Source organism: Anser brachyrhynchus (assembly GCF_964034855.1).
Source record: "Anser brachyrhynchus genome assembly, chromosome: 3".
In the NCBI taxonomy this organism is placed as follows: domain Eukaryota; kingdom Metazoa; phylum Chordata; class Aves; order Anseriformes; family Anatidae; genus Anser; species Anser brachyrhynchus.
Window position 1 is genome coordinate 83,371,555 of NC_137696.1, and position 19,285 is coordinate 83,390,839.

At 41.6% G+C, this 19,285-nt stretch overlaps 1 protein-coding gene across 12 annotated transcripts in view; it reads right to left on the reverse strand.

The window, feature by feature from the left end:
- KLHL32 (kelch like family member 32) overlaps positions 1–16,565 on the reverse strand; it is a 124,315-nt gene extending 107,750 nt beyond the window's left edge. For 3 of the 12 annotated variants that reach the window (XM_080586472.1, XM_080586475.1, XM_080586481.1), the window contains exons 1-3: positions 15,991–16,126; positions 8,330–8,409; positions 7,890–8,003 (exon numbers count right to left, since the gene is read on the reverse strand). Coding sequence is in view for 1 of the 12 variants with exons in the window: in XM_080586469.1 (XP_080442595.1) it covers positions 15,991–16,328 (338 nt within the window). In the remaining 11 variants the exon portion in view is untranslated. Of the gene's footprint in view, positions 1–7,889; positions 8,004–8,329; positions 8,410–8,662; positions 8,758–9,662; positions 10,810–15,600; positions 15,875–15,990 lie in introns of those variants that run through there. The other 9 variants (XM_080586473.1, XM_080586470.1, XM_080586479.1 and 6 more) reach the window with 7 other exon arrangements.
- Positions 16,566–19,285: the final 2,720 nt, after the last annotated feature.

The window sequence follows — 19,285 nt, forward strand, 5'->3', positions numbered from 1 at the left end:
CATTTTACAACATGAGTCATATCTTTGAAAACATGTTTTAAGAAACTCACTTTAAAATAATACTTGTAATAAAGTAAAAGATCACTCTAATTTAGCTCCATCAATTAGGTTACCAGAAAGACATTCCAGTTCTTGTTTGCAAACATCAAATTTCAATGTGCTCTACTCTTTTTTCAGAATCAATCCCATAAGCAATATTTAAAATCCTTCGGGTACTTACGGATTTCAAGATAGACCATTCAATGGATGTTTTGTAAGAGACCTGTATAACTAGTAGTTATACACGTGACTAGCAGTAGCTGTCGACACATTTGGCTGCCAAAAGAAAGACCAGTTACAATGACAGCTCCAGGAACTGCATCATGTGCTGTCACTTCTCAGCAATAACCCTGTCTCAGAAATGGGTATGTGCAGAAGTACCTGGTGAGTTGCAGAGATACTATAGATGGAGACCTCTCAAGGGCTGGACTTCCTATCAGCTCTGTTTTCAGCTGACCTAATGGGAAAAAACACACTCAGATCCCCCATTTTTATAGCAGTTGAAAGCAGGGCTGTATTACACATTTCACGTACAGGCTGGCTTACAAAATGCCAACACAACGTTCTGGGTCCAGCTCTCAGGACAGAACCAGATCTCCCTCCCCCCAGGGCAACACCTCCATCACTGGATTTTAGGCACCTATTCCTACCCACTGTCACACTTTCTGACCAACTCATAGTGGGACAGTAAAACACATCAGCATTTCTCTCTCTACTTTTCTTCACACAAGGTGATATGAGCAGTTTTGAACGCCCATCACAGCAAAGACAACTGAACTCAGATCTATTATTAGGCAAGTGCTGTATCAACAGCTCTTAGATTTTTTTATATCTTTAAAAAAAAAAAAAAAGGAATTTTAAAAGAAAGAAGTAAATCACTTGTTTGCGGAAGTAACTTGCTGCCTGAGTTCATAAGGGCACTATGAATCTAGGCACTTTTGAAAGACTTAGAAATGCTGCAGTTAAATGCTTACTTCCAGGAGAGTGAGGCATGTTAAACACACACACCTCTGACTTTTTGTACCAGCTAGCTTAGACATCCTGTTCTTCCTTCATAAACCTGCAAACAACTTGCGGCCTGTTGAGGATCCTTCTTCTTAAGCATCTATCACTACACAGACATTGAACTTGGACCTCAGCAGGCCTCCTAGGGTTTGCAAATACTGCTCCTGGAACCAAGAATACGATGATTGCGGAGACAGTCATAAATGTCTAACCAAAGCATGTGAATTGCATGCCAAGCTAAACATTGCCAAGCATAATTCCTTGTAAATTTCTGGAGCTCAGCTTTTGCTGAGGCAACATCCATATACTCGACAGTAAAAAAAATGTAATGTAAAAGGCTCTGAGAGCACTTGTTCGTAAATAAGGTATATATTTTCAAAACTTTCAAGGACATTGTCTGTTAAGAATCACCGAATGCTACAAACAGCTATTCATAACTCAAGTTAAAACATTGCTTCTTCAGTAACTTTAACTGGAATCTAGCTTTTTACACTTAAATACTTGGAGAGCAATGCTTACAGAACGTTCAAGTCTCAGCTTTCATTGGTAAAATACTGAACAGCTACTGGTAACCTCCCAAACCCATTCCACTATGATTCTCAAAAAAATAAACAAAAGAAGTCTAGCAAGTATTTTGCGAGTAAAGATCCACTTTGAGATCTTAGATTCATGACAGATGGTATTGACATTGCTTTTAATAGGAAAAAATGCATCTTTGTTATTTCCAGTAACTGTATTTTTATGGTAGGAGAGAAAAACTCCCTACTACACTTGAGTTTTCACCACAGACGTGCAAGTGAAAATTTAGCATGAACATTAACCACAGAAAACTACAGGTTAATATGAATTACTCCATCTAGCTTCCCAGCATCTAAACAGCCTGTGAACTGAGCATTCTTTCCACCTCCAATGCTACAAACACTCACTGAGATAGACATGACTCCAGCCTTACTACTGCCGAAGCCCAATTGGCCTGGGAGAAGTGTTACCAACCGGTCCAGGGTGAGGACTCCAATAGAATAAATTCCATCAAAACCCCAGCGCATGTATGTGCCTCCAAGTCTCTCTTCAAGCGTCCTGGTGGAACACATTTATGAGTTGTAGCCATTCCATTTATTACACCAGCCTAAGAATCCTTTAACATCTAGCTAGAATCAATATTGATCCAAAGCAAATATGCCGTAATACTAAAAGATACACATATTCTTTAGTATTCATTTTTGCATATTTGTCATACTTGTTTTGTTTCAAGGACTGGAAAACCCAGTAGCAATTCTAGTGCAACTGCAATTTATATGAAGTTTGATTATTATTTCACTTTGTAAGCACTGTATCCAAGCATTAAGGTTTTTTTGGTTGTTGTTTTTTCCCCCCCTCAATTAAGCTCAATTAAGACTTCAGTTCATGATACTGTCATTTCATTTACTGCCATATCAGACCCCCTTCTAAGACCCGAGGAGTTGAGAGATGTCACGTAAGTCATACATACAGGACATCCAGTCTCTTCTGGATCAGGAGCCAGATGCTTGGCACAATAGCACAGTATCAGATAGCACTACACATCCATGTTTAGGCAAGTAACTGAGCCCTAAATGACTATTGATAAAATGTGGAAAAAAAAATAGTATTTATTCAAGAAAATACTCTGATAGAAGTTCATCATGTAAAGGAACTCCAAAACAATAAAAAAAGCTTCTTGCATAAGTGCCCAACAATCAAAGATTTTTGGTTTTAAATACAATGCTGCCAAGTGTCAAAAGTACAGGGAATCATTTAGAATATTTCCAAAGTAAGCCATGCTAAAAATCTTCTGGAGAGAGAATTCTGCTAAGTATGATGGCTGAAAAAGCCACAGTGAATACTGAATATTCTGAATTAATCCTAGAAATTGAGAACATCCACTAACTTCCACAAAACACATCACATCCTACTATTTACTTCAGGTCAAAACTTGCTATTTTCAAATTCATCAATAATTTGGCCAAAGTCTTGAATCAGAATTAGGCTGAATTCATAGTTAAACAGCCTACATTTTTGCGAATCTTTTTATTTCATATTTCATATATTGCTATTCATTTCATATATTGCTATAAAAATGTTGTTTTACATTTGAAAAAAATAGTGAAATATTAATATTAGATCTCTTCTACAGATGCAGCTAGGTGAATTATGAAAATGCCTTGCTATTAGGCAAGCAGATCTCAACTGGTACTTAAGCATTAAGCATTCTCACTAGTGAAGAAAGAAGAAATCAAATCTTGAAATAATTAGCCACTCATATTTAAAAGGTTTTCTTGCAACAAAAGGAGTGGAGCTCTTTCTGCAGTGGGAGGTAACCTAATAATATTCTCCCCAGTAGGAGAATTTAAAATTATAGAAAATAGAAGAAACAGGCCTTTGGGTTTGGAAAACCCAGAGGTAGACAGGCATCAAGCAAGCCACAATTGGGCAAAGTTGGGATAGGTGCAGTCCCTGGAGAAGATGTACTTCACCTGGAATCCAACCAATAATATTTAACATAAAGCCAATGTCAAATATAGTTGCATTTTCGTATTTGTATGGTTCAAGATGAGATTCCTGGAGGGCATGGTGGACACCTCTATCAAAACCAAACTGCCTGGCAGGGAAGGAATACAAAATCAAAACAGGAAAGCACGTATTTCAAACAGGACAAGAGTGGCCTATTACTATTATAGAGTATTCATGTCCCAGAAAACAGAGATGACTTCCCTGGATATAGTTACACCAGAACTCCACAAGAGAGCCATGGAGAGATTTCTTCTCCCAAATATTTTCTTCACAGATATGTCCAAGGACAAAACAGCTCCTTCAATATTACTGAAGTCCTTAGCGAAGTCGAAGCTCAGTTTGGAAGACCCACAATCTTCCTACCAGTTCAGAGGAGCCCAGGAAAGGATCTATGTGGCTGAGGAGCAGCCATGCTGAGAGGCAACTGGGGTCCTGGTGGACACCAAGCTGAACATGAGTCAGTTGTATAGTGCTGCAGCAAGGAAAGCAAACCAGGTCCTGTGCTACATTCACTGGGTATTGCTAGCAGAGATCAAGGTGTGATCATCACACCCTAGGAAGTGCTTGTCAGGCTGCACCTGGTGCACTGTGTCCAGTCCCCCCACACACACACAATTCAAAAAAAGATGCAGACAGCCTGGAGAGGGTCCAGAGGAGGGCCATGAAGATGATCCAAGGGCTGGAGGACCTGACCTATGAGGAAAAACTTCAGGAGTTACGTCTTTCCACCCTGGAGAGAAGGCTCAGGGGGGACCTCATCACAGTGCCCCAGTACTTAAAAGGCAGCTGTGAAGAGGACAGAGGCTCCCTCTTCACAAGGAGCCACATGGTAAAGACAAAAGACAATGAGTACAATTGCACTAGGAGACGCTTCATCCTGATAAAAAGAGGAAATTTCTTACGGCAAGAATCACTGACACTAATTCCCCAAGGACATGGTGGAGTCCCCATCATTGCAGGTTTTCAAGACAGAACTGTACATGGTGCTGAATCATCTCATCCAATCTCATTTTTCACATTTTTCAGGTTGGGCCTGCTGATCTTTTGAGGTCCCCTCCACCAGAGGTGGTTGTACGACTGATTACAACCACTTTTCATAGAAGTGTTAGGGCTTTTTTGTAGCAGAAAAGAAGTCACATTGAAAGCCTTATTTGACAAGATCTTATGTTGTTAATTGCCTTAACTACGCACTTTATCTACAAGGATATCACATTAGCATTTTTAATTATTTAAAACACATCAAATATTGCTGGTACCAGCATGATCAGAGTTTATCTTCTTAATACTTATTCTTGTTTGAGTGTAAAGCATTTGATTCCTGCTGCTATGAACTATTAAAGCAAAAGCAACTTCTGCTAACATAAAAGGGACAACCGATTTCAGAAAGGAATAATGACCAAATTAAACTGCGTATACCCAACAAAACCACACTATTTAAAATAGCTTTTTTAACGTGCTAGAAACTTCATAAGCTTTTTTTATATGATCGAAAGGAGTCTTAAGTGCTGTATTTCACTGTATTCTTCTGACAACTCCGCGGTACTACAATATATATATTTTTTAATTTCAGTAAGTCTTTCATTAGTTTAGATTCCCAGTCCCTAATCCATATGGAAGCTACCTATGTTGCCTCTAAATTTGGTCCACAGCAAGTAATAAAAAGTAAATATATCAGTGCTAGCACCTCTCTAGAGGAATGTCTAGATGCAACAGCATCTTCACTTAAAAACAGACCTACTAAAGTACAATTTGACAACACGGAACAGCTTGGGTTGAAAGGGACCTCAAAGATCAGCTAGTTACAACCCCCCTGCCAAGGGCAGGGACACCTCCCACCAGACCAGGCTGCTCAAAGCCCCATCCAGCCTGGCCTTGAGCACCTCCAGGGATGGGGCATCCACAGCTTCTCTGGGCAAGCTGTGCCAGTGTCTCACCATCAGAGGCAGACTGTTGTAGGAAGAAAAGAATGCTAGCTCAGTCTCTACCACTAGACAAATGTTTTATTGCAGTCAAAGGTAAGAGGTGATCAGAAAATAAACACATTTTAAGGTAAGGAACAGTCAAAATAAAGCAGTCATTATGATTTCCTTCCCTGTCACCAAGTACAGCTCCTGGAACCAAACTGCACCTGAAAGGAAGCTTTCATTTCAAACAAAGAATGAAATTTCAGGTCTCAAGGCTGCTGAAAAAAGCTTGAAAACAATCTAACAGACTTATGAACTATTATGAAAAGCGTCTGAATTTTTTTAATTACTAATGTCTGGGAAGTGACTTCCATTGTTTGAATGCTTAAGGCTGGCAATACTGAGATTAAAAGCCACTGAATTATGCAACAAAGGGAAGCTATTCATCTTGAACTGGGAACAGAAACACACACACTGGCCCAAAAGGTGCTGACTGGCACAAAGTTGGCCTGAAGCACCCACCCATTCTCTCCAGTGACAGTCCAAGGATTCTGGAGATAGATCTAGGGGCTAAGAGGATAATTAAACGGTGCTTGATTTTTCCCTCTACCAAATGGCACATGAAAATCTGGATTTGAATCAGAGGATTTGCAGGAGGGACAGACTGATCCTCACCTTGCCAATGAATTGAGTAGTTGTATTGTACATGTTCCAGTACTCTAAGCACAGACTTACTGGGGTTTTTTTTGTTCCCCCCTGCTCCATCTTTGGACAGTAACATGCTGAATGCAGCCAAGAAGAACTGAATGAAGGACTGCATCCAGATGACACAAGCCACTGTAACCAAAGGGCTGACTTCTAGGTTTGGCCAGGTTCATTCATTCACATGGCAACACTACCTTATCAGGACACACTTGTTCTTCAGTAAATATAGATGCAAAAATAGGTTTGGAAGATATCTCTCTACCTTACAGTCCTTTAACTCTTAGATCTGGCAGTGTTGCCAATCAGTGAGCAGACAGAAGTTATTGCATCACCACTGTGACTATCCTTTCAAATATAACATGAGTTGCATATTGCAAAAAAAAGCTAGCTTTACCTCTTTACTTACACTGAGTCTGAGAAAGACAAGCGATGTTTCTTCCTGTTGATTTCAAACAGAGGAAGAGTACAAAATACAGACTAGCTAAACCTAAAAGTTATTTGATCTTAACATATTTATGAAGTTCTCTCAGTAAGCACTAGTGGCAATACAAGCGTTCTCTCAGATAACTCAAAATCTGATGCACAAATATTGCTGGGACCTAAGTATTTACCAGATTTACCATTATGTAAGCGTGGTCTTTGAAGTCCACATCTCAGACAGAGAACAAAATTCCTGAATCTGGATTGGAATTTGCCAATCTGGAAGTTCTAAATTATCATCAGCTCACCTGCATTCAGCACAGCCTAATGCAGAGGCTTGCAGAGACATCAAACTGGTTTCTCAACATGTCACCTGCACAAAACACTGTACTAACAATACTGGTCCCTACAGCTCTCGCTACATTGCTCAGAGCGAAGTGAGTATCTACACAGCACAGTCAATTTGCATGTCTTAAAGATATTTATATATGGAAGGTTTCATCCTTTCCCATAAAACAGACTGTATTTGTTTTTCCTACCATCGCAGTCACAAAAGCATTTGATATGTGGCTTCAGTTTTCCAGGCTACTTGGTTACAGAGGAACCACACAGACAAGAAATTCTCTGTGACGATCCCAAGACTGCTTAAGATAGGCCTCTGCTCCATGGAGGATATAACTAAGAAAAAAGTGCAATTTCAGGCATAAGTCTTATTACCATTTCATCAGCTCCATTTCCAGTCTGAGCCTAACCCTTTACTTTTTAACGCTGGAGACTTTCTTTTGGGCACAGATACGGTTGCACAAATACAGCCAACGTGAGTTATTTACTATCAAGACACTCAGACATTACTCAGTCACAAAAAAATCACTAAAAAGTGAAAGTGGAGTATTGCTTTGGGGATTTGGTGTCATTTAACAATGAATTAACTACTGCTTTAAAAAAAATACAAATATACACAAATCCATCCTTTGGCCACACAACTGGAAATATTCTGCTCATCTTAATAATGCCTACCTATCACTTGTTACAGTAATGTTGGACTGAAAGGCTGAAATATGCCAAGAACACAAAATAATACAGAAAATAGTTTCAAAGAAGTAGGAAATCTCACTGATTTCGTTTCTTGATACAAGTGTTTTCCTCACACAAAGCTTTTTTGTTTGTTTGTTTGTTTGTTTGTTTGTTAGAGGGATGGATTCTTTGCTTTAGTTAACTGCAACACTGTAACTGGCTAGTAACACTCTTAGAAACACATAGGAAAGGTGTTGGTATTCTTGGAAATACCTTAGGGAGATTCAGAAGACTTCTTGCAGTACTAAATGCAGTAGTTGGAGATTTTCCACCCTTCTCTGAGTCCAGAGTTGGTTAAAGTCCTTGCATTTGGTTTCCCAAGGTCTTCTAAAAACAGGAGAACGTGAAGTATTACTGAAATTTGTCCCAGGCTGGCAAACAAGGGTTTTCAATGTTTAAAGTCACTTGCTACTTCTTAGGCACAATCACTTCTGCTTTTGTAAACGATGGGTAACAGCTCATCTTTTATTTGTTTTCAGTTTCTCACAGAACCAGTTTGTTATGATTGCTCTCTCCTACACAAAAGCTGGTCAGGATTTCCAAACACCCTTCTGTTTGTTTATGGTAAGCTGCAGTAAAAACATTTGCTTATTCCAATTCAGTGAAAGAATCTGGTAAATAAAAACACTAATTTAACAACTTTTATCCCTTACCATACAAACGAACATCAAGCACCTCCAATGCTGTCTAGTCTGCATATATTCATTCCCAGGCAAAGCAGTCAGTTGCTGTTCTGTCAAGATAGAAGGGGTACAAGTTCAGTAGCAATACTGGCTTCTGTGCTTCCTTCTCTTGCCTGGTCTAGAACATGTAGAGACATCTCTGGGGTTACCTTTTAATTTTCAATTTACTTTTTTTTTTTTTTTCTCCTTAAAACTGACCGGTGTTGTGATCAGCTCTACGAGGAGTGCTGGTGAGCCGGTCCAGAGCACACCTGCACGAACAGGGATGCCAGCACAGCAGGGGAGCAGGGGGATCACAGGTACCTGAAGCTGATATTGCTGCAGAACGTTTTGTACTGAACCACGACAGAAAGGGTAAGGAGAGACTGATCCACAGCTTCTATTCAGCTGTCGTCCATCTATCCAGACAAGGAGCATAAGGGATCATAAATCCATTAGATTTAAACATTGTGAGAAACTCCATTTCTTCTGACAGTTTTAAAATGTGTGTATAGATGGAAAGTAATCTTAACTGAGAACAGAGAGTGGGGCTTTTTGTTTGGTTTTCTCTGTCAGGTAAAAGGCTATGAATTACAGCTCAAGAATTTCTTCAACCTTTTCCCACCCCCCTCAGTCTGATACACGCTTTTTCCTAATTCGGAGAAAAGCCCCTGTCTTAAGGAAGAAAATCCTAAAAAGATCATCTCTAATCTTTTTTTTAAAACCTTTGATCAATAATTGGGATCAGAAATATCATTAGAAATGAAACAGACAAGTGTTCAGACTTCTGACCTCATCAGTTCATAGCAAAAGAAACGCTTCTGCCTGGTACCCTTGCCCTTCTTTCTCTTTCCCGCAGACTACATTCAACTGGCTCAAACAAACAACACCCTTCACCTTCACCTACCCTTAGGTCACCATGGCTACACCACTGCTTTTGTGTGTGTATGTGTGTTTTTTTTTAAATAAAAGCATTCAGGACTTGGCTGGGTTGGCTGTGAGCTGCTTGGTAGTTACATAGTAATCTCTTCCACTACTGGGGCCAAAGAATAAATGAGCCAGAAGATAAAGATGCAGCCTATGAAAATTCCTTCCTCTGGGTTTCTAGCAACAATTTTAAATATTCACACAACACAGACCAATCAGGGACAGGGGAAAACATAGAAACATAACATATAATTCCCCGAAGCAAATTATGCCATCGAAGACACTTCCACTCCCCGTCCCCGGTACGCCCCAGGCTCTGCCACAGATTTTTGCCCCAGAGCATGGCATCAGTTGTGTTTCCACCCTCCCACCAGCACTGCAGCACAAACCCACTCACCGGCAGCTCACACAGCTACAGACATGCCATCACGGTGCCCACAGCCAGCGGAGGTGCAGGCACAAGCCCCGCTCCACTAGCTTTGCTACACGAGCAGAGGGAGGTTGGAAGCTGGAGGTGTTTGTGTCTTAATCTGCCTCCAACGACAACGGACAAGGCTCAGCGATTAAAGCCTTGCTTCTCTTCACTTATCCAGCAGCACCACTAAAATCAATACAAGTCCAAAGTGCACGAGTTGCTTAGTAAAGATGATAAATTCAAACCGCCCGTCTAGCAGCTCTCCACCCCGTAAGACAGTTTACAGCACTATGACGGATCCAGAATCCTGTGGAAATATGAATAGCTGCAAGAAGTATGTACCACCCTAGTTCTGTGCATGACTTGTTCTCATCTTCAGAGAGCCTCCTGCATCACATGCATCCAAACAGCACGCTTCTGGCTGAGGGTCCGGTCACATTGGTCCAAGAGAACTGCATGGGTCAGGAGGCCACTCCCGGCCACAGAAATATTTCAGAGTTTGACTTGCTTGCTGTAAAGGCAAACTCCTGTTTCTGTTCCTCCACAAGCAAGCAAGTGAAGAACACCCAGTCCTTTCTTCTTTACCTTCCAGTAGCTTCTATGTTTTTTCCACTTCTAACTGTGGCCCCGTTCGGAGGATGAAAGCCCACACGCAAAAAGGAGACACATGAGATTCCCTAGTTGCATCGCATCCCTCCGTTTCCTACGCACTTTCCCATAAGTGAGTACAGCAGACCTATCTGTATGCAAAACTCACCACAGACCGCAAGAGGTGCAGTTCAATGTAACCTCACTGCGGATGGGCAGCGCAGCGCAGCAGGGCCGTGGCTCGCTTTTAGTGCGCTCGGCAGTCCTGATGCACTGAGACCCTGCCAGAAAGCAGTCCTGTCCTCTCCCTGCTTGTTTGCCTGGGTTTTCTACTAACGGAGGGAAAAAATATGTATGTATAAAGGAAGTTCTCCTAAGGAATATGACGCACAGCACATATTATAGTCCCACTACAGAAGTTCTGCACTTCAGGTCAGCCGTCAGCTGTCCAGATCTCTCGTTTGATCTCCTCAGTTTGCAGACGTCAAAGTCACAGTACTTTTCCAGAGACATCACCTCAGATCTTTCCTGTTTTATGCAGCTAAAATAAAGGTCACTTTCACTCAAAGGAGGCTTTCAAAACTAAGTGTAAAGCAGAAAAGAAACATGCAAAGGATGCATCCCCTCAGAGAGGAAGCCTTATGGCTGTGTTACTTATTTAAAGACCATTTTAAAATCTATATTAGATGAGGATATATATATACATACATACATACACACAAAACCATTCTCTACATATAAGCCCAACTGTTTGAAAACAAGATCACTAACAATTTTAGAGAACAGAACATCAGAACTAAAACTGGAAAGAATGCATCCCACAAACCCCGATGACACTTTTCAACCACAGGTTTTTATCTCTTCTGTCTTGATAAGCCAGGTAGAGCTCCAGTTTAGCTCACAAATGGCAGTAGCCCTTTGTATGTACTTCATTTAACCTGAAGTGAACCCTGATGGAAAATGTTTCAGACATAATAAGGCCATAAGCTTGCTCATGTCCACTTCAGAATTCATTATTAACCTAAGCAACGTAGTTTTCACTTAGCCAATCGGCATTTTTTTTGCTGGTTTTCTGTTTGTTTGTTTGTTTTAAACCTATGCAGGACAGAAACCAAATGTTATCAACACAGTAGAAATGGACCTCAATCATTCTTAGATATCACACCTTCGAAGCAAAAGCCCCTCGCTGCCCAAAATAACAATGCTGAGAATTTTTTGAAGCAGACTCTTACTGAACAGTAGGAGGAGAGGATATCCTGGAGGCATAAAGGGGTTAAAAAATTTGAAGATGGTAGGGTTTAGACTACCGGGGAAAAAAGTACATATAGACATTTTTAAGACACATCTTAAGTAACCACAAATTCAGAAAAAAAAAATAATAATAAATTAGGCTGCAACATCACACCTTCTATACTGTCAAAAACCACCACTACATATGTAATATAATTCCTGTCAGGAAAAATAAAGACAAATGGTTGCAAAAGACACTCTTCAGAATAACCATAACCTTTAAGTACTGATGAATCAAAATATTTTACAGTGTTTATCCCCCTATAAAGCTCATCCTCCACAATTAAAGTTCTTCAACACTACTGCAGCATATTGCTACAGAAATTTTGGCAGAACACATTCTCAATTTACATAATTGTTCAGAGTAGTCATCTAATTTAAAGAAAAATCATACATTTTCGAGTATTATTGATGTTCTGAAAGCCTCTGATTTATTTTACTCATAACTTTACATATTTTGTTGCTTTCACACAGATCTCTGACTGCTGATATCAAAGTCAATAGCTTCTTACTGGCAGAATTTGCGTGGAATTTACTACTGGGACTTTTTTTTAAATGACACCTTTCATTTCTCAAGGCAACTGAGAGATGTACTCTGAAGGGTTAGCAACATAGGTATGTGCATAAAGACACATCGCTACTACCTGCGTTCCCACACAGTATCTGCCCTTTAGGTGACTTAGCTGTCTACTGACAGCATGGAGCACAGAAGATATTAGAGCTCAGCTATCCCATGGGTGCAAAAACTCTTCCCAGAAAGGAAGCCAAGCATTGCTGGTCCACAGAAAGTCTGGCAAGGGATGTCGAAGTTTAGCTAGATCCAAGTTTCTCCACAGCTGAAAGAGCAACTAAAAAAAGTACAAGCCTGATAAAATCTTGACAAAACATTTTTCCAATTCCACTCCTGGCCAGGTTGTGCAGCAGTCTGCACAAAGTTCTTCCAGGAATGCTTGAAATGACAAAGCCTGGGCCAGAACACAGACTAACACATGCCCAGGACACACTGCAGCACCTTTCTGGCCTGCTTTAGATATTTCTCTTCCCACCAAGGCCAGGCCGATCCAGCGTGGCTGGTCCACATGGGAACACAAAGGACCAGGAGTTTCAAAGCTCTCCTGGTCTCCCAGAACAAACTACTCAACTTCACCATCATTGCTCCACTGTCTTGTCCTGAAACTGCCTCCCTGAGTTGCGTGGAATTTCTTCCTGGACTCAGCAGGAACGCCTTTCAACAAATTCTGTCCTATGCACGCTTCTTCTCAAATTAAAGACAGCAACCATTTAAAGCCCAAAATTCAAATCAGAGGCAAATCCCACCCATAAGCCAACACACAACTTTTTTAAAATTGCTTAAAAAAGTGAGAAGTATCTGCTTTCTACTCTTCTTCAGAGATCATAATTTGATAGTAAAATTTCGAAGTTTCCAGTGAAATCAAGTTAGAAAAAGCATGTAAAATAAAAAATCCCACCTATAAGCACATATCTTTCAAACAAGTAAGCATACAGAATGGCAGAAGTAACATCAACTCTCTTTTGATCTCAAGTGGTCAAAACGCTAACAAAGTCAGAACACAAAGAACTGAAGATTTGGAAACTGCTCTGTCAAGGATCCTATGAGTCTTTCACTATTAACTGTAGTTCTCAGTTCAAGAAATTGTGGAGAAATACCACAAAGACAAGCGATTAGTAATTTTTGTGGATGAAAAACAAAAAGACAACTTGTTAAAAATCAGACTTCTGAAAATCAAATAATTTGTTAGGAAAACCTTTGTAGTTTTCTATCTTTGACACTGTTCCTCCAAAAATCTCCAAAGAATTGATGTACAAAAATTCAAACACAAGATTTTTACTTTTTTTCTTTTCCATTCCCAATCAGTTCTGGCATAATCGAAGGCCTCAGAACATAGAACACACTGGGAATTGCCATATGAAAGTCTTAAATCAATAAGAAATATAAAGAATTTTTTTTTATATACTAAAAAGAACTAAAATGAGACAACTACAAGGTTACTGTAGGTGAGCATAATGACAGTGGACAACATTCACGTTCGGTTGGCTTCTTCTGGAACTGTCAACTGTTCTTGCCTGAGTGTTTAAATTAATGTCATTTTTCACTTCAACCAACTCCCATTTCTCGCCCAATTTATAATCATCACTTCCCTGAACTCATGTGGCAACAAATTATTGCCATTCTTGATTGTTAAGTCAATCACACTCTAGTCAGCAAAGTCAACCCAAAATACCACAGCAGTGCCATGAATTTCACATACAGTAGATTCCTTTTTGCTACATTGTAGAAGCTCATCATCAGTGTCAGAAGCTACATTAAATCTGTCTCTGATTTTTCAGGCAGAAGCAACATGTTCTGAATCAAAAAAGAAAATGGAGATAACAAAAAATGTCATTTTTTAAAGTGAATATGTTGCATTTTCTCCGGCTAAATCCAGCTCGCTTCACTTTGCGAGGACCAACTGAAGAACAGGCCTGTGCAAGCCTGAGTTTCCATCTGCTACAAGTGTTTCAACCATACTTCTCCTTATTGTGAACTGCAGACTTACTGGTCCCCTTATTACTAACAGAATGATTGGGAGGCAAAACAAAACAAAAACCTCTTCCCTGATGTTATTCAAGTATTTTAGTGCATTCAAATTCAAATCCCAAGCCAAATTCACTTATACATGTAGCAATATACAGACTTTTTAACAGGAGTTGCCATCTCAAACACAGCTGCTCATGCCCTTCTTACAGGGCAGACAGACTCAAATAAGATTACAGCCCAGTTCATAGGTGCCAGGGAATCTTGAGTTTGTTGTCCGAGGAAAGACTCTACATTTTCTGTTCAGGGCCAATTCAAAGTCCAGACACTTCTGAGCTTGCTTTCAAAAACAAATCTCCAGAAATTTAATTTTTGCATAGACATCTTTACTTTTAGAATAACACATGGTTTTCTAGCAGTAAAGACAATGCTTAGCATGACATTCTGGGTGGTTCATTTAGTATGCTAATTTATAGAGTGTCAAATAAATAGCACCTCAATTTCCATGTTGAAATTCCATTCCTTAAAAGCACTCCCTCGCTCTTAGGACTGAATGCAAGACATACCTGCAAATCTGACTGGATCATTTCTGAAGAAACCCAGATGCCGCTTCTTCCCCTCTATTGCCCCCCCGTTTTAAGTATTAGAAGGACCTGCTTTCCCCACATCTGCCAAATCAATAGATGTCCAAATGCACATTTTCTCCATACACACATACAGGAAGAAACAGGGACGTCTGTTGCTCATATGCACTATAAATCACAATCCTAATGATATTTTTATCAACACCGCGAGCACCTAAAAGAATCTTATGCTTAAGAGGTGTTAATTGGTATGACTGCATTATTTTTAGTGCCCTACTAAAGCGAGAGCTTTTTATTCTGGAGCAGTTTCTCGGAGTACCCATACCTCGCTTCGTACTTCATACATAATAACTGCAAAGTGCTTTGCAGATACTGTCAAATTATTCACGATCCGAAACGCAGACAAAAGATGAAAGGAATTCTCCTGGAATACTTTCAGTGTTAAGCAGAAATTTCTCTATTCATTTGCAAACTGGCACATAACAGAGAGATCATACTGAGTAGCTATGTATCGGTAGTTCTTTAAGCAACTGCGGTTACCATATGATTTGCTCAGCGTATCGCTCGATTTCTGGAAGTTTTAGGGAAATAATAAACTTTGTTTCTGGATGAAAACCTCCAACCAGTTGGTGAGCACCCTGCGGAGGCCTTGCCCCTGCTAACACAAGCGGGTCCCAGAGCAATCCTTCACCCTCGGTGCCACCCTTAGCAGCGCTGCAGCCTCTGGGGCTACTCCTAATTTTTTTAATGACTACATGAACGCTGCCCTTAGCATTCATTTATTTAAGTGAGACTAACCCCAGCCCACTTCGGAGAGATACCCTCCTACACCATACAAAACCAGGGGAGGTTATAACAAGCTGAAAAGAATGATGTTGGTGTTTTTATTAGATGTACGCGCCCTATTCGCTCGGCTCCCCACCTGCAGCTTCCCTCGCCGCGCTGCTCCGAGCCGCAGCCCCCTGCCAGCGGGGCGATGTGGCGCATTTAAGGAGCACGGAGAGCTCGTTTCCACCGCTCGGCTCAGGGGCTGCAGGTCCGGGGAGGATTCCTTACCCGGCTCGGCACGGCAGCACGCCCTGCCCTGCCCTGCCCTGCCCTGCCCTTCCCGGCTCGGATCCCCCCGTCCTCCATCTCGCCCCGACCCCGCCGGACCCAAACCGAGGAGGGCGCCCCAGGGGCGGGCGCTGCTGCTTGATCCGTCCCCGTGGCAACAACCAAACGCACCCCCCCCCCCCCCCCACCACCACCACCACCACCCCGGCTCCCCGGGCACCTCCAACCCCCGGCTGGGTGCCGGCCGCCGGCTCACCTCGCGGCAGGTGCCTCCCAGCCCGCTCCGACGGCGGCGGCGGGGCGAGGGGTAGACGAGGCCGCCGAGCCGCAGAGCCGCCGGGCCGCCTGTGCGGCTGTGCCCGAGCGGGAGGAGCCTGCCCGCGCCGCCCCGCACCGCCTCACGCCGCCCCGCACCGCCCAGCGCCCGCGGCCGCCGAGCCCCCGCCGAGCCCGGGGCGGCTGGGCCGCACCTGGCCGGGAGGAGCGAGGCCGGGCTAGCGGGACCCTGCCGCCGGTTCCCGGCCGCTGTCCTCGCTCCCGGGGCCTCCAGCCGCCGCCGTGGCCCGGGAGGAGGCCTGGCAGAGCCCCTGGCATAGCCCCAGGTGTAAAAGAGGCATGCTGTGGTCTTTTCCTTTGTATTTTCCCCCAGATGCTGTCTGTGTGGGGGGGGATGCAGTGAGGCTCGATAACGCTCAGCAATTTTTCTCGCCTCTTGAAACTGACGTGGCTGGGGCTTTTCTCCCCTTACCCTCTGTCTGATCTCATGATTGTGAAGGACGTTCTACACACCAGAAATGCAAAAAGGAAAAATAATTAAGGATTAGTGAGCCACTCTTACAATTCAGCAAGAGCAGACATTGCTGTACTACTATTTAAATAATTGTTTGGAGCAGCTCGAGTTTTAAGCAGAGTTCACATCCTGCCGCTGGATTTTTTTAGGAGTCAGTTCTTGTTTTCTCATCTGTACAGTTAATACCAAAAAAATAAATAAATAAATTAAAAGTAGATCCCCAAAATCTCTGCCTCCATTTCTGCTATGCTTTCATATTAAACTGTATATATATGTCATGTCACAGGAGTTCAAGCCTTTTTCACTTGACAATGCTGAAAACATTTCTCAAAGTGTGGGCCTTTAGCTAAGCCTACTGACAGATGAGTTGTTCTACTCTGAGGTGTCCAGTAAATGAATCCAAAAAAAAAAAAACACACCACAACTCCTGCTCTGCAGAGCAGACAGTGAAAGCTGCAAAGTCCATTCAGCGAATGCACAGCACCAGATGCTGTGTATGATGCCTTTTGTGCCATGTGCTGTTTCAAAACAGAGGCATAAAGGCAAGGCCAATGTTTCTTATCTGGGCCGGTTAACTCATATGCTGAGCACTGGAGTGCCAGAGTTGCAGGAGGCAGAGTGCTGGTGGAAGAGCTGTGCAGAATGGGAGCAGCAGGCAGCTGACTGGCCTCTGAGGGGCTGCAAAATTATTTCAGGACAGGCAGCGCTTTGCCCGTGCCCCTGAAGTGGCTACACAGAGAAGGCACAGGTAAGAACATCCAGGTAGCAGCGCGGTGCTGGCCTTTTAATGCCTTTCAACAAAATACAAGATTCAATTAGTGAGAACAGTCTGAAGCAACCACAGATGTTGACAACATGCATATTTTATAGGTCACCTCCTATCCTGTCCATCAGCAGCTAATATATTTGCATTAGTTGTCTTTTGCCTCTGTTAAAGAATTGGTGTACGCAGAAGTTTCATATATGTCTTTTTTCAAAGATTACAAAATAAGGCTCTGCCATTTGATAGTAAAGCTCAGCTGTAGAGGATGACTGAGGAGCATATACATGGGTTAGGAACAGCATTAAATATCTTGACACCAGTGGTGGAAATTGTTCTCAAGATAACCTGACAGTCTCAGAATAACATGAAGAAATGTGCTACTGTGTCTGATGAGATGGAGGGCCATAAAAAGAAATTAATATCTTCTTCAGATATGGCAGTCTCACTGAAAAAAAATTACAGGAAGCAAAAGCCAGTGTTTTTTCTCAGTTTCAAAGCACTGTGAGAATTTAAGAAAAGAAGTGGAAATGGTAAGGCTGTGTATACACAGAACACAAACTTCTGATTCAAAACAAATTTATTGTCTCTAGATAATTTCCTTCATGGGCTCAAGGACATAAATGGTGAAAACAAGAAGATCCTGGTGGAACCCATTGTCTATTCTCAGCAACTTAGCAATCTCAAAAATGTGTCTCAGGATACTGGTAAATGGAGTGAATTTAAAACTTCTTAGGTAGTGGGCTTTGTGGATCAGCAGCAGTCCTCCTTCAGCGATGAGAAACAGCAGCTTCAGTGTCTACAACAGAAAACAAGATTTATCATTGAGATCGGTATTTTGTATTGGATATTTTGTTCTGCATTAAGTTGCAGTAGATGTGGTTTGGAATTTCCGCATCCTATGAACAGATCCTACAGATTTTATTATACACATATCAATAATACCAATAGGGCTTTTTGTGTGTGCGAAGACGCTTGACAAACTGCTGGCACTGAAATGAGCTAATTGACTATTTTAGAAGCCAGGTCACCCATGAGAGCTATAAACCAGCAGCCTATACTGACCTTTAAAAAAAAAGAATATGTCATGTTGCTGCCAGCCATGTTTAGGATCTCCACATCCATGCTCTCATTTAGAGGCCTGACGTGAATGACTGCTAAAAAAAGAATCTTCTTATCGATTTCCAGTATGTGCTCACTAAAAGCCAGTCAATAAGTAAGAACTTATTCAAAGAGTGGAATTGTACTATGGCTATTGGAAGCTGGGAGCGACACAGCACATGATTCTGTGTAACAGGGAAATGGAATGGATTTATGGGTTATATCTTTCTTCTCTCAAGAGCAATTGTGAATTGCAGCTTGTGCCATCTACAAAGTGCATGACTGCTAGAGACAAAACAAATGTCTTGTAGACAGAAAAATAGACTTGTCAGGCTCTTCTATTCTATATACATATATAAGTTTATACTGCTACAAATATACTCCCTTAGATATTTTTTATAAGTCTGACTTTAGAGATTGGCATCAATGTAATTTCTTTATCACTGCAACATATGGCAGTCTTCCCTGCTGCCAAAACATGGCCATGTTTCAGCCTCAGGGTACAGCTGGGTTGAACTTAAAACTGAGACTGTTTTCAAACATAGATTCAGAATTTTATTTTACTCCTTCTGACACCATAAAGGAAAAGTAAACTCAAAATTCCATCTCCGTGCTGGCACTGGAACCCCCATGAACACCACAGTGCCTAGTGGCACTAGTTGGTAGCAGAGGAAAAAAAAGGTTTACCCAGCCATGCCAGGAAGAGTATTTTCCCTGTAGTTTTCTGATAACATTTAAAATGACAAATAGTCCCTACTGTCTCAGGATCATATGTCACTCACCTATCTACACTGAAGACTTCTTCAGATCCCAGCACAGATTTGGAAGATTCTGAATCTCATGGTGATTTATGGTGAGTTTCTCGCATAACCACAAATTACAGGAATATCTAGTCTTGTG